At 38.8% G+C, this 15,599-nt stretch overlaps 1 protein-coding gene across 6 annotated transcripts in view; it reads right to left on the minus strand.

Annotated features, from left to right (window-relative positions):
- Rbms1 (RNA binding motif single stranded interacting protein 1) overlaps positions 1–15,599 on the minus strand; it is a 227,866-nt gene that overhangs the window by 15,051 nt on the left and 197,216 nt on the right. For all 6 annotated transcript variants that reach the window (XM_042683411.1, XM_042683409.1, XM_042683414.1 and 3 more), the window contains exons 5-6: positions 15,259–15,416; positions 12,717–12,796 (exon numbers count right to left, since the gene is read on the minus strand). In XM_042683411.1, the coding sequence (XP_042539345.1) occupies positions 12,717–12,796; positions 15,259–15,416 (238 nt within the window). The remainder of the gene's footprint in view (positions 1–12,716; positions 12,797–15,258; positions 15,417–15,599) is intronic.

Raw genomic sequence — 15,599 nt, forward strand, 5'->3', positions numbered from 1 at the left:
CGCTATGGTTTGGATGTGGTTCATATGTTGGAAGCTTGGTCCATATTGAGAGGCATGACTCATAATGAATAAAGGTGGTTGACATGAGAGCCTGAATTCTTATAGAATGAGCCCAACCTCCACACTCCTCTCTGGTTTTGCCTTAAATGCCACCTGCTATGTGGTCCTCATCAGAACTAAGCCGATGCCAACACCCTATCCTTGAACCTCCAGAATTCTGAGACTAAATAATCTTTTCTGTATAAAACCATCAGGACAAGGCATTTTGTTATAGCAATAAAAACGGACGAATATATCAGATGTGAAGAAGAAAACAGGTGTCTGGTGAAAGTAGCAGTAAGCTATGGCCTCTGTTACTTACAAAGTATCTCATTATTTACCTTCTGATGCCAATCCATCACCTGGCTTTCCTGAAGAAGGAACTTTCATGTAAAATAAACTACATATGATCAAAGATGGCCTGAGGTCAAACCCTAGAATGAAACTAAACTATCTGTCCCTTCAAAAAACATGCTGACCAAGTATTTTCTATGTCCACCCACAATTGCAGAAGGTAAATAAGTAGGAGGAATAAAGAAATAAAGTTTTCCACTTGCTGATGGTCTTTTTTATTCCACAACTCGACCATTAATGTTCAGATGGAAGCTAGGACTGAGAATACACTATCCAAGAAGAACAGATAAAGAATAAATGCTTCTGAGAGTAAGATCTTATTACAGCTGGAATTCCATTAAGTAATTACCTTTTTTAGGAAGCAAAGAAAATTTTGCTTAAAACTCCAACAGTGGATATCCTCTAATCCCTAGGGTCAATAAGTATGCAAGACCTGTGGATGGCCAGGAAGGGAGGAGTACTGTGTGGGTGACATTGGGTTGGAAGATACCTTGCTGTGAAAGGACAAATCAAGAACTCAGAGGGAAAGGCAAGATCTCACTCTGTATAGATCTGGAAAGGTCCTTGTAATATTGAGTACTGCATTCTTCAGTGACATTTGAGCTACATAATCCCTTAAGTCATGAAAGCACATAAGCCCTGAGGAGCTAGCACTTTATGAGTCTTCAGTATAAGGAGACACTTCTGTCTAGAGGCTTTATGTAAACTACTTTTTACACTTAGCTCAGTGAGTGGTATCAACTATTTTTCTCCATTAATATAACTTTTTCCAGAGAAAGCAAGCAACCAAGTTGGATATATTCTGGAAGTTCACCTCAACTCCCTGGTATACAGATAAGCTCAATATTCACTGAAAGGCCCCGTATCCCTATCCAGAGATGATGTCTTCGCAATACATGGACCTTTATCTGGACTCTGTCTTGTTAAAGAAAAAGAAATCTCAGGTTGCAGCAAAGTCTGCTAAAATATATAGTGAGGTCTCGGTAAATATCAGGTGACTAAATGATGGTATGTTTGTAAATACATCATTTAAAACCAAGAAAATGGCATAGAATGTACTAGCATCGTTCAAAGTCAAATTGTATTTACTGCATTGTTTTATACTGCCATTAAGACAGTTTTCCTCTAAAAGCAAAAAAAAAAAAAAAAAAAGGTAAGCAGTTATAGTAGTGTGTGTACTGGCAGGTGTAATTTATCTTAGTCATACAATTTACTTACTTTAAAGAATTGTAAGCAGTAGGAATGTCATGTTGTTTATATAGCTCATAGCCCCTTGTTTCTGAGACTAGGAGTGCAAGCAAACAATTCTAACAGCTTCTTTCCTCTCTAATTTCCTTTTGGTTTTTCAGCGAAAGGTTTTGTTGATATATTCATAATGAAGGGTATATGAAAACCAGTTTTACCATGGTGGATAAATTACAATCTTTGCTTCAATGAGAAGAGTGTACCAATCTCACAAAAACCCACTCATTTATAGGGAAGAGAGAGTTTTCCTCTTGTACTGGTTTTAATCAGAATGCTACACAGAAGCAAAATATGGATGCAAGATCAGTTGGTGCTATTTACAATTGCTGCTTCCTTCATTTGGAGGGCATTACAAAATCCTACAGCAGTACATTATTAATGTTTTAATTATCATAAAATTGTCCATGTTTTCTAGGAATTTCAGAGAGCAAAAGGATATAATTTATTGGCCACTTGATTGAAACTTTATTATATCTTACTGTAACTTATTAAAACTTAACCTGATGCTGAATAAAGGTCAGATGATTTCAGTTAGATGTTTGGGGCAGAAAAACAAAAGTATGATTCATTCGTTTATTTTTGTGCCAATAGTGGAGCTTGAACTTACAGCCTCATACTCTCATCTGGCTTTTTTCACTCACAGTTAAGTACCCTGTGACTTGAGCCACATTTCCACTTTGGGCTTTTTGCTGGCTAACTGGAGATGACCCTAGGATTTTTCTGCCCAGTCTGGCTCTGAACCCTGATCCTCAGATCTAAGCCACTTGAATAGCTAGGATTATAGGCATGAGACATTGGCATTAAGCTAGCTCACTTATTTTTGAGTGTATGTACAAACTTGTTACAAAATGAGAGGTCCTCGTTTAATTTTCCTTTCCTGTGGCTTGTTTCAAACAAGGAGGTGGTGCATGGTTTGTTTTGGGAAGCCGGATACATGGATTCAAGGGTGAGGCTGGAGAGATAGTATGTGATCCTGGCTTGTTCTACCGTACAGACCTTCAGCTGACCTCCTTGATTGTGCTTTAGAAGCGAGATTCTAGGGTAGAAAAGGAAGTGTCAAATACTAGTACTATGGCTAAAAACAATAGCCATGTTTGGGTACATTAGCAAATTAGTATGTAATATTCTTCTTTTCTTCATTACCAACTCTGCAATTACTTCAGTTTTGCACAAAGGTCAAGAGTTCAGAGAAGTGATTTGCAATTTAAAATATATTCTTAGGCTAGAGTGATTAAAAAATTTACACAAACTACCCCAAATCAATTTTCCCCCCAAACCTATGGGGTGTTCTAGGCTAAAGGTCCTTAAATTAAAAGTAAGCCACAGACATTTTCTGAAATCTTTCAGCTCATATTCTTTTCTTCATCACCCAAATAGGAAGTTATTTTCTTCTTCATCTGAACTAATAGGCACAAACATTTCCCAAAGTCTGATACTGCAGTATTACTATGAGCATTTTATTTTCCTGAATTTTTGTTGTTGTTGTTGGTCATGGGTCTTGAACTCTGGGCCTGAGCACTGTCCCTGCGCTCTTCAGCTCAAGGCTAGCACTCTATCACTTGAACAAAAGTGCCACTTCTGGTTTTCTGGTGCTTAATTAATAAGAGTCTCATGGACATTCCTGCTTGGGCTGGCTTTGAACTGCGATCTTCAGATCTCAGCCTCCTGAGCAGTTAGGATTACAGGCATAAGCCACCAGCGCCTAGCTTCCTGAATATTTTTGATGCATGATTGGACAAATTGGTGGGTATAGAATCTGTGGTATGGGAAATCAACTGTGGTCATAGAGGTGCAAAAAAATTCTGCTTTTACCTAATAACAAGTCTTTAACATAAATATTAAGGAAGCACAAAAGCAAGGAAAACATTTGAAAAAGTCTTCAGGCCTTTAACCTAAAATTGTAGGTCTTCTTTGAACTTTGACTTTCTGTCTCCTGGCATGGGATCCTGCCCTAACAGCATCACTGTAAACAGAGTATAAATTGTGGGTGAGAGTCCGCTGGATATATACCTAATCTAATAAGTAGGAGGACACAGAAAGTACATGTACAACATGCTGAAGGCTTTGGATGCAGTCACCATACACAGTTCTATGGATCTCTGCCATGATGCAGATAAGCTTAGTGTGATTTGGCTATGAGGTCAGCACAACACAGAATTGCATAAGCACGGGAGTGGGGGATGTGGGGGGGGGGGGCGCAGGGGGAGATGGGAGGGCAGTGATGGTAAGAGGAAACAAAGGAGGAGGCAACAATGCTTGATAAGAAATGTATTCATTTCCTTGCTCATGTAATTGTAACCCCTCTGTACAGTATTTTCACAATAAAAAAACTTATTAAAAAATGAATTGCATAAGCACTCATACCCATGATCAGACACTACAAACCTCTTCATATTGAACCTCTCTGCCCTAATACATAAGGACTCGCTCAAACATCCAAGAACACTATGGAAAGGTCAAGCGATGGTTGGTCACATCGTCTCCTGCAGCACTGAACACACGGTTGACCTTGGTCATAAGGAGGTGGGGTGTTGATGGTGAACAGGATGACAGCTGTTCTCAGCTCCAGGAGAATTCTAACCATCATTCCACATGCATTATTCTTGCAGACACTGCATTGTCTTCCAGAAGGTACTGTTCCAGGAATAACTGTTTTAGACAAATCCTTAAATCATGATGACCACAGTGCTTCTGCCTGGCACATGTTTACTTCTATGGACATCGGTCCTATATCACTAGAACTTCCTGGGCTTGTTTCTAACATTCATTGTATAGAAAACCACTAACATACTACCTCCTCATAAGGACAAATATTAGGTCGCTTCTGAAAACCTCTGTGGAATTCACCAAGGTCTCATAAAGAAGCACTTTTTTTTTTTTAATACTGGTTAGGGACTTTCCAAAATCTGACTGGCTCTAAACCAGCCTACACTCAAAATCAAGATAAATCCAAACAAAGAAGAATCCTCTAGAATTGCTAGGGAAAAATGAGAGACTGGGCACAGAAAGTCAAAAGTTAACTGTCTATCCTTTTGCCAGCTAAGAAAATTATAAGCAATTTTTCCTTGCATAAATTATAATGTACCTTGAAAAGAAGCCTCTGCTATAAGATAAGGTCTCTTTAAAAATATTAACACTAGGGAAGTGGCACTTTGGCTCAAATGGTAGAGCACTGACCTTGAACACAAAGAGTCTCAAAGACAGTGCCCAGGCCTTGAGTTCAAGCCCCAGGACCTGCAAAAAAAACCTTAATAACAGATTAAAAAAGAAATATTGTGTGAGGGGGGAGTGTAGTCGTGGAGGTGGGAGGGCAGGGACGGTAGGGGAAAAACAAAGGAGTAGGGAACAATGCTTGATAAGAAATGTACTCACTACCTCCATGTAATTGTAACCCCTCTGTATGGTATTTTCACAATAAAAAACTTAAAAAAAAGGAATATTTTGTTTTAAAAAGAAAACAGCATTATAGAAAACAGACTGCACTAAACATTATAATGTAGTATCTAAAAAGCTATAAACATGCTAAGTATTATGCACCATGTCCCAGGTCAGAGTAGGGCATGGCTGGCACGGGGTATAGAAATGTGTGGGCAGGAGGAAGGATGATGTAGGAGAAATGCCTACTTACATACAAACTGTCCCCCCTTCCTCACAGGGAGATCTCCTAAGAGTGTCACCATTAAGATGAGTTTACTGGGGCTGAAAGGTGGATCAGTGGTAGAGTGCTTGCCTTGCATGCATGAGGCCCTGGGTTCAATTCCTCAGCACCACATAAGCAGAAAAAGCTGGAAGTGATGCTGTGGCTCAACTGCTAGCCTTGAGCTGAAGAGCTGAGGAACAGTGCCCAGGCCCAGAGTTCAGGCCCCACGACCGACAATGAAGGAACAGTGCCCAGGCCCAGAGTTCAGGCCCCACGACCAACAATGAGTTTACTGTTTAGTTTATTTTCGGAAAGAGCTTTTGGGGATTGTGTTTGCAGTAGGTTTTTTTCTTTTTTTTTAAATTTTAATTTTATTGGAAAGAGCATATTTTCGACTTGGTCAACAAGAGGAGCACTGACCATCAACTATACCAGCTAGTGAAAAGAAGACCCACAGATTCTCTCTGAGGATGCTGCACACACACCAGGATAAGAACTAGGATAGTACTCTAGTCTTGTTTTGTTTTGTTTTCTTCTTCTTCTGTGTTTGGCTCCAATGTCATAGGCAAACTGCCAACTGTGCAAGAATCCAAGTATGCTGACAGGAATCATCCTGGATAATTCTGCTTATGCTAGCTAAACAATGTGCATCATTAAATAAGCCATCTTCTGACTGTATTTATGAAATGTTATGTCTACCTAGCACTGAGCCTGTAGTATTCAAGTGCAGTTTACCCTTGTCTGACAATACTTTTGTCTTTCCTTGATTCTACTCAATAATCATATGTTCTCTGTGGAGAAGCTGAAGTTACAGAGCAACCATTCTGGTAATAAGACAGAGTAGTATTTAATAAAGTGCCTATATTCCAAGACAATTCTCCTAAGAGAAAGGAAGCAGGTCCATAGAAAGTAAAAATTATTTAAAACTTTCACTGCCATGACATGATCTTGTATTTAAAGAATCCCATAGAATCCACTCCCAAATTACTCAAGCTGATTCAAAACTTTGGCAAAGTAGCAGGTTATAAAATTAACCCCCAAAAGTCAACGGCCTTTCTGTATGCCAACAATGAGAAAAGTGTGGCTGAAATTAGGAAAGCAACTCCATTTGTAATAGCCCCACAAAAAATAAAATACCTAGGAATTAACTTAACCAAAGAAGTGAAGGACCTCTATGATGAAAATTTTAAAATCTTGAAAAAGGAAATCAACACAGAACTTAAAAAATGGCAAAACCTCCCATGCTCCTGGATTGGAAAGATTAACATCGTGAAAATGGCAATACTTCCCAAGGCTATCTACAAATTCAACGCAATACCTATCAAAATTCCACCCTCATTCTTCAAGGAAATAGAAGAGGCAATCCAAAAATTCATATGGAACAATAAAAGACCCCGAATAGCAAAAAAGCTCCTCAACGGAAAGAACACTGCTGGAGGAATATCAATACCAAATTTCAAACTCTACTATAAAGCCATAGTAATCAAAACAGCTTGGTATTGGCATAAGAACAGACCTCAGGACCAATGGAATAGAATTGAAAACCCAGAAATGGACCTACGGACCTATAGCCATCTAATCTTCGATAAGGGAGCTAAAACAATAGAATGGAAGAAAGACAGCCTCTTCAGTAAATGGTGCTGGCAAAATTGGTTAACTACATGTAGAAAACTAAAGCTAGATCCTTATATATCACCCTGCACCAGAATCAACTCCAAATGGATCAAAGACCTTGAACTCAAAGCAGACACTCTGAAAACATTACAGGATGGAATAGGAGAAACCCTAGGTCTCCTTGGCTCAGGCCGAAATTTTCTGAATAGAGACCCGGAAACACAACAAATCAAAGAAAGGTTGGACAAATGGGATTGCATAAAGTTGCAGAGTTTCTGCAGGGCAAATGACATAGCTAGCAAGATCAATAGAAAGCCCACGGATTGGGAGAAGATCTTTACTAGCCATACAACGGACAAGGGTCTCATATCTAAAATATACTTGGAACTCAAAAAATTAAACCCCCCAACAACAAATCCTCAAAGAAACAACTGCCCAATAAATAAGTGGGTGAAAGACTTAAAGAGAAACTTCTCTGAAGAAGAAAGAAGGATGGCCAATAGACACATGAAGAAATGTTCAACATCCCTAGCCATAAAAGAAATGCAAATCAAAACAACATTGAGATATCACCTCACTCCAGTTAGAACGGCAAAAATCAAGAACTCTAACAACAACAGATGCTGGAGGGGATGTGGACAGAAAGGAACCTTACTTCATTGTTGGTGGGAATGTAAACTTGTTCAACCACTTTGGAAAGCAGTATGGAGGTTCCTCAAAAGACTTCACATAGAACTCCCCTATGACCCAGCAATCCCACTTTTGGGCATTTACCCAAATGTTTACAAACAAGACCACACTAAAGCTACCAGCACAACCATGTTTATTGCAGTATTATTTACCATAGCTAAGATATGGAACCAACCCAGATGCCCCTCAGTAGATGAATGGATCAAGAAAATGTGGTATATATACACAATGGAATTCTATGCCTCCATCAGAAAGAATGACATTGCCCCATTTGTTAGGAAATGGAAAAACTTGGAAAAAATTATATTAAGTGAAGTAAGCCAGGCCCAAAGAAACATAGGTCCCATGGTTTCCCTTATTTGCAATATCTAGTATATGTCTGAGTCAAGCAGAAAAGGTCAGATAATGTGATGTTAGGAAAATGAACCCTTAGATATGTATTTTAATGTTTTTTTCTTTCATGCATGTGTTTCTAACGCACTTATAAGATTATCTCTTTGTTGTTTTGTATGTCCCTCCCCCACAGTATAACTCCTGCTTTCACTATATTTGATGTCAGTATAACTTGTGGAGGAGATGGGGAAAAAAACCAGTTGTTTAAGGATACAGGTGGACCTGTTGCAACAATAAGTACAAGTTGTCATGTCCAAAACGAGCTTTACAACGTTGGTGCGGGGGGGGGGGGGGGGGGGGGGGGGGGGAAGGAGAAGGATTGGGATGGGAGGGGAGAGGGGGGAGGCTGGAAGGGATGTGAAGGGTAAACAAAGGAGGAGGCTGCAATGCTTGGTAAGAAATGTATGCATTATCCTGCCCATGTAATTGTAACCCCTCTGTACAGTATGTTCACAAATAAAATTAAATTAAATTAAAATAAAAACTTTCACTGCCTCCTAATGAAATATAAATATATATATACACACATACATATATCCATAGTGTATACATATATATGTATATACACACCATGGATATATGTAATTATATATACACATATTGTGTATATATGTGGTGTGTGTATATATACACATATATATGTATATATGTGTATATATACACACACCATATATATATATACACATATATATGTGTATATATATACACACACCAGTATTAGGCATTGTCACTTAGCTTTTTTGCTTTACCACTGAGCCACAGCTCAAATTCTCACTTCTTGGTGGTTAATAGGAGATAAGAGTCATATGCATTTTTCTTTGCAGGCTGAGTTTGAATGGTGATCCTAAGATCTTGACCTCCTGTATAGCTAGGATTATAGGTGTGAGCCCCAAGCAGTGGCAAGAGAGCCATCTGTAAACCCTTTCCAAATTTAGCACTTCTACCTACCTGAGTTTTCTCTGCTTCCCCTGAGCTACTGTTTGCATACTCAGAACCCCTAACTTGTAGTCTTTTCCACTGGAATGAATCACGATCTACTTGAGACCTCTTTACTTCTTGCAAGAAGGAACTAAGAAGCAAGGAAAGTTCAAGTAGGAAAAGCATCCCGAACACATTTATTTTGATGTTGTATAACTCTGAGATAAGTTCTTCCACTTTCTCAAGTGTGGAGTGTCACAGGTTGGGGGAAGACAGTCTCCTTTGTTCTCTGGAGGACTTCATGGCCATGTCCACTGACTGTTTCCTCTCAAGTGGGTTTAGGCGATTGGTCACACCCATACAAGGGAAAAAACACAAAACAAACCTAAACCTTGATTTCCAAACCACATGTCAATAATTAGAAGCCTCTGCACCACTACAGCAAGAAGAAAATAGTTTCTTCTAAGTTGTGCCAAGTGACAAATGAGGCACATGAGACAAATGAGTTCTACCTATATTGTGAGCATCTCTGAAGGGGGACAATTTTGCTTTCAAGCCATTGCCTCTATGTTCAGAATGAGTGCTTGATTTATGCTATTTCTGAATGTTTAATGATCTTCCCTGGGTATTAGTCTTGGTTCCCAATTAAGTTGGAAGTTCTTCGTGGGCAGGAACTATTTTTTGGCTTGGGTGTTTCTTGTGTTATTAATTTTGTACTAGGCACAGGAAGTTTGTACATCACTGTGTACCCACAGAAGTTACAAAGTGGTTTCCAAGAGCGTTTTTCACATAGAGCTTGTTCCAATAATTATGGCTCTTTGAGGGGCCTCTTGCAGTAGCCTAAGTAAGTGAGGTCATACCACCCTTAGGCTGAGGATAAAGTATACAATTCAGGATTTGAAAGTGCATTGTTGGCATGAATGGTACCTTTCCCCAAAAGATGTATGTGTACGTATATACATATGTACATATATATACACACATATAAGTGCATATATATACATCTATGTTATATGCATATATACATGCATACATATGTGTATCTTTCCTTTCCATTCAAGTGTTAGTGATGGCAAAACAAAAGTAACCTATAGAACAAACAGGAAAACTCTATTACTAGGTGAGTTCTTCAGACAGTCTTATATTTTGTACGCTGAACTTGTGCCAGTAAGCAGTTCACCTTCAGATATAGCCACTGAAGCAGCATCTGTCAGGTTTAAGTGTTACAAGATCAAATGTAGCCTGTGGCACCGCAGACTTACAAATTAGTTCCTCTATGAAATGAAACTGGGTACAGAAAATTAAAGTGACTCCCTAATCGGCATCATCAGTCATCCAGTTAAAGATGGGACCTTGGAACCGCAGGAGGATAAATACTGAATACCAGTTACACATAGCCTTGTAGCAACTGCTCACTTCAGTGACTTCTGGCCGAAATTAATCTAACTTCAAAATACCTCAGTGCTTTCTGGCCGTGTCCTGTGTGACAAACTGAGATTCATGTTGTGCATGGCCTCTGTGCTCATCCAGAAGTAGGCTTGTTATGACCCAGCCTTTTATGTCAGTTAGGTTCAACCCACTGGGTCTATTTAGTTCAGTGTCACCTCTTTTGGCATTTAAAAGGTGATGAGGTTGCTGGATATACTTTGGGGAGAAAAGCTATAGTTGGTGGATGGAACAGAGGCTCTATTCTTGCTGTTCCGGGCTCTGTTGTCTGGTTCAGAAATATGCTCATGGCTTTGCTCCCTGAAGGGGTATTTGGGAGAAATCTTTCTGATGTGGCTCTCCTACTGGAGAGACTGGTAAACAGGTAGTCAGGATAGCACTGTTAAAGGCCCCTTTCTAGACCTCTGCCAACCTAGGATGGAACCCCAAGCTTACCCTGGGGCATATATCGGTAGAGGCAAGAAAGTGGGGCTGTTAACTGAGGAGCCTAAGCCTGATAACTGGCTGATATGGAAGATTGGGAAGCAGAGTCAAAGTATGTTAAGCTCATCTAAACAAAACAAGATGAAAATTATTAGGTAGAAACAATTCAAGAGAGTCAAAGTAGTTTCTTCTCTTTTTTTTCCTATGTTAATCTCAGTACCTTGCCTTCAAAGTAAGGTGAGGTAGTTTCTAAATTTTGAGACACTGCCTGCTGGCAGACGGTATGCTACAGGGGCTGGCTGCAAATCAAAGGTATTTCAATTTTCTCCCATATGCTAGATTGTAAGGAAGTCACACTGTCTCAGCATTATAATGTAGTTAGATTTATTCAAAACCCACAAATATTGGTTGTTACTGAGTATAGTTCAATCACTAGAGTAGGCAAGAACATAAGGAGAATAAGAAAACTTTCTGACTTCTTGGAGTTTGCACCTCAGCGGGGTGGATATGTGTAAACATGGTCAGGGGCGTGATATAGGTGGGCATCCTGGGGGGCTCCACCAGCAGACTGTAAGCCAGCTGGCTACAGACATGCAAGGAGAAGGCAGGCTGTGAGCTGAGTCTAGAAGTGAGAGGAGGAGAAAGCTAAGTTAAAGGGAACCCAGGGACCGGAGACACGGGAAACTTGTCTCTTGTGGAAACCACAAGAAAGAAGGCAAAGAGAACTGATGTAGTGTGGCTTGTTCAGTGGAGAGGCTGGCAGGGAATGGAGGCAGGCAGTGTGCAAAAGCTCCAGTCACCTTTGTCTTCAATGTCATTCTAGGACTCTTGGATCTTTTCTTCTGTGGGAAGAGATGATTTCTGGTAGTGAAGCCATACAGAGTACACAGTGCGTCTAAATCTGACTAGTCAAGAAACAATCTGAGGGGTAGAAGACTAGACAGGACAGGTATTGAGGAGACTGCTGTAATGGGCCAGGTGAGAGATAAGAGGTTAAATGAGGCAGTGATTGAGGAAGAAAATAGATGCTAGAAATAATCAGAAAGAAAAAGGGAAGGGCATGCATGATTTATTTATGTGACAGATGAACAGAGGAGGTCAGGGATGTTCAGAGCACAGCTTCTGGCTTGAATGCCATAGTTGATACTAGCTTTTTCTAAGAAAAGGAAAAAGACACAGGAGAAGATGGCTGTTAATAAGTCAAGACAAGGGCTGTAGCAGGTGCTTCCCCATAGCCCTCACAAAGTACAGAATTGTTCATTTTGATGTTTGACTCCAGAACTCAGAGCCACTGAGTTTGATTGGTTAAGCCACTCAACTGTTTTGTTATAGCTTCCCTAACACACAAAAACCAGAGGTCTACCAGAAGGAATTTCAATTACCTGCTAGGGGAAGATAGCACACTGGAGAGCTGAGGTATGATGGGCAGTGAGAAGTAAGGGCTACCCTTTAGAAGTGTTTACAGGAGAAGGAGCTAGAGAATAAGGAGAATAAGAATTTTCTGAGTGTGACCTTGGTATATGAAATGGTCCTGAGGTGTAGTGTTCTTGATTATGACAACATATGGTAACTAAAGAGGAGATGTAAATATGGCCAGGAGTCGGGTTCTCAGCCCTGCTGAGATGGAGAGATGCTTTACTCCTCAATGGATACGCCTAAATATGGCAAGTTTACTGAGGGTGGCAATGATGGGGTGGGTGAAAATCTGGCTGATACATCAAAAGAGTTTTGGGCTCTGTAATACTTTACAAGTAAGACAGCTCCTTACCACTGGGTCTGCTGAGTTGAATGCACATTTAGTGTCTGGAAAAGAGTGACTTTTAAGTTTTATTTGTACACACAAAGACATTTTAAAGAGTAATACCATTTTTTGTTTTTTTAATAGCCATCATGTGCAAAAATTATAGACACATCACAAAAAGACTACTAATAAAATTTTAGACAAACAACCTACCAGAAACTCCTGGTGGGGTCTTAATGAATTTTCCATTAAAATGACCAATAACAGCCTCACATTTTTCTGTTGATTCCATCCTATTTACATAAAACAACAAAACATTTAGAAGTATATAGAAGTCTTAAGTTTTCATTTTGCTCTGTACATGTGCATTTTTTTAGGTTTTCTGGACATGAGTTAAATTCAGCAAAAATATCAATCTGATAAAGAAAAGAAGAGTCATTCTTTTAGGAAACTGTTGATTTTATAATTCTACAATAAAATAAACTGATATGCAAGTATCTCATGAATCATGAATGAATTATATCCAGAATGTTTAATATTAATGTACCAAATGTATAATTTTGTTCTAATTATTGAAAACTGAAAATCAATACATAATAGCTTTCTTTGTCAGGGTATTGAGTTAAAACCAACACTTTAATAGACTAGTATATTTACTACTTGCTAAAATATTGGTCCTTTTAAAGGGGGTATTTCCTTCTATGAATTGATCTAAATGACAGTAAAACATTATGACAACAGCTCATGTTGATCAGAGTGTGCCTTAGTGTATTTCACATTTTAGAATTAGTGAAGTCAATTATGTACTAAGTCATCTTGACTTTAAGGAGTAATGAAAAACTAGGGATTAGAGGCTGGGAAGGTGGCTCAGTGGTAGAGCGCTTGCCTTGCAATGCATGAGGCCCTGGGTTCGATTCCTTAGGACCACATAAGCAAAAAAAAAAGCCGGAAGTGGCGCTGTGGTTCAAGTGGTAGAGCGCTAGTCTTGAGCTGAAGAGCTGAGGGACAGCGCCCAGGCCTAGAGTTCAGGCCCCACAACCGAACGCCCCCCCCCCCCCACAAAAAAATGAAAAACTAGGGATTAAATTCACAAGTTATTTTTATATCTAAGTTGGCTAACAATGTTTGAGAAACACTTGTGTGTGGGGGGAACTTAAATTACTTTGACTTATTTTTCCTTAGTGGAAGAAACATTGAGCAATCTTTTTCAAATGGGATACCTGAGAAGTTACTAATTTTAAAAATGCATAGAATTTAATAGGGTTCTGCCTTTGAATGCAGAGGTACGACAATTGATCTGCTCTCCAAACAGCACAACAGAGAGGATTTGATGATGCTGAGCCACCCAACGTCTCACCTGGATCTATTTATTTATTTATTTTGGAAACAGAGTCTTACTATGTATCATAGACTGGTCATAAACTTGTGATACTCCCATCTCTGCCTTCCAAATGCTAGGATTATAGGCATTCACCACTGTCTGACTTTATGTGATTCTTTTAAGCAATAAGAGCATACAGTGGCAATGCTGGACTTGGAAACCTGCAATTGAGAGAATTACAAAACTGTCTGGCCTACTAAAGCTATGGAATAAATAAATGCTAGAAGTAATAGCCCTTATTTCATGACTTGGAAGCTCGGAGACAATGGAGAAAATTTTTATTTTGCCTGCAAATTGTCTTGAATTTATAAAAATAACATGTAATAATAATGTTCTTTTGAGATTACAAGTCTGTGATAAGATGTAACTGTATTTGGTTTAAAGTGTTATTCCTTCAAATTTAAACTTAATAATTTGAAATGTCTAGATACTATTTGTAACTGCACATTATTAATAAATTCCTAAATGATTCATCCTATAAAATCAGATTTGAAATATACAGTTTATGTTGATAATTCTAACAAAATATTTGGCTTAATATCTTTACTCTAGAGACCAATTAACCACTACCCTCAAGTATCCTTTCTGGAGAAGATAAAAATTAAATGAAAGGAATAAATAGTCATATCTGGGAAATTATTTCTTCAGAAGAATCTGAAGAATTATAACATCTTAGTAGGTGTTACTGTGTTATATTAAAATGTTATACGTTGGTTAGGTCTCATATCCTTTTTAAAGTCTGAAGTATTCAGTATTAAGACCTAACTAAATCATATATTGACTATGGATCAAATGTCTATATAATTAGAGTTAACATCTTATCTATGATATTTAGGAGATGAATTGACTTGTTGTTGTTGTTGTTGTTGTGGGAGTTAACTCAGGGTCCTGGCACTCCCTGAGCTTTTTCCACTTAAGGCTAGCACTCTACCACTTTGAGCCACAGCGCCACTTCTGGTTCTGGTGGTTAATTCAAGAGAGGAATCTCATGGACTTTCCTGCCCATTGGCTTCCAACTGTGATCCTCAGATCTCAGCTTCCTGAGTAGCTAGGATTACAGATGTGAGCCACCAGCACCCAACAGAGTTGGCATTTTTGAGAAGTTAGAAACATCCCAATATAACTAATCAAAATACAGGGCACATGGTTTCTGAATTACTGCTTATGTGATCATTCCTTGCTATGGGCCACCAAAGGCAGGTTCAGAAATTACAATGAATGATCACAAGATTTTAGAAAATTTTTGTGTAATTTATTTAAGCTCATGATATAAGTGGTTCATTTTTCTCTCTTTTGTCACCTTTTATTTTCTAGGATAACTTAACAGAACTATTATTATTGATATAATATGGAAGGAGAGGGCAGTGTGCTTACCTGGCAAAGCCAACACCACGACTTGTGCCACTGGAGTCACGTAGTATCCTTGTAGAAATAACTTGTCCAAAAGGTTTGAGCATATTTTCAAGTTCTTGCTCATCCATGGACAGTGGCAAGTTGGAAATATACAGGTTGGTAGGATCTTGTTCCTGTTGCTAAAGCAGAACAGAGAACTGTTTATCAATTTCCAATAGAACATGAGATATTTATGTGAACATACCTACTTTTATTTAGCCACTTTTATTTAGACACTCTCTTTGCTCAAGTCTGATTCAAGTACTTCTCAGTGAGATTATAGACTGTCCAGAACACTCATGTCACCTTGGGTACTTGAAAAT

Source organism: Dipodomys spectabilis, unplaced genomic scaffold (assembly GCF_019054845.1).
Source record: "Dipodomys spectabilis isolate Male_0828 unplaced genomic scaffold, ASM1905484v1 ptg000081l, whole genome shotgun sequence".
Lineage (NCBI taxonomy): Eukaryota > Metazoa > Chordata > Mammalia > Rodentia > Heteromyidae > Dipodomys > Dipodomys spectabilis.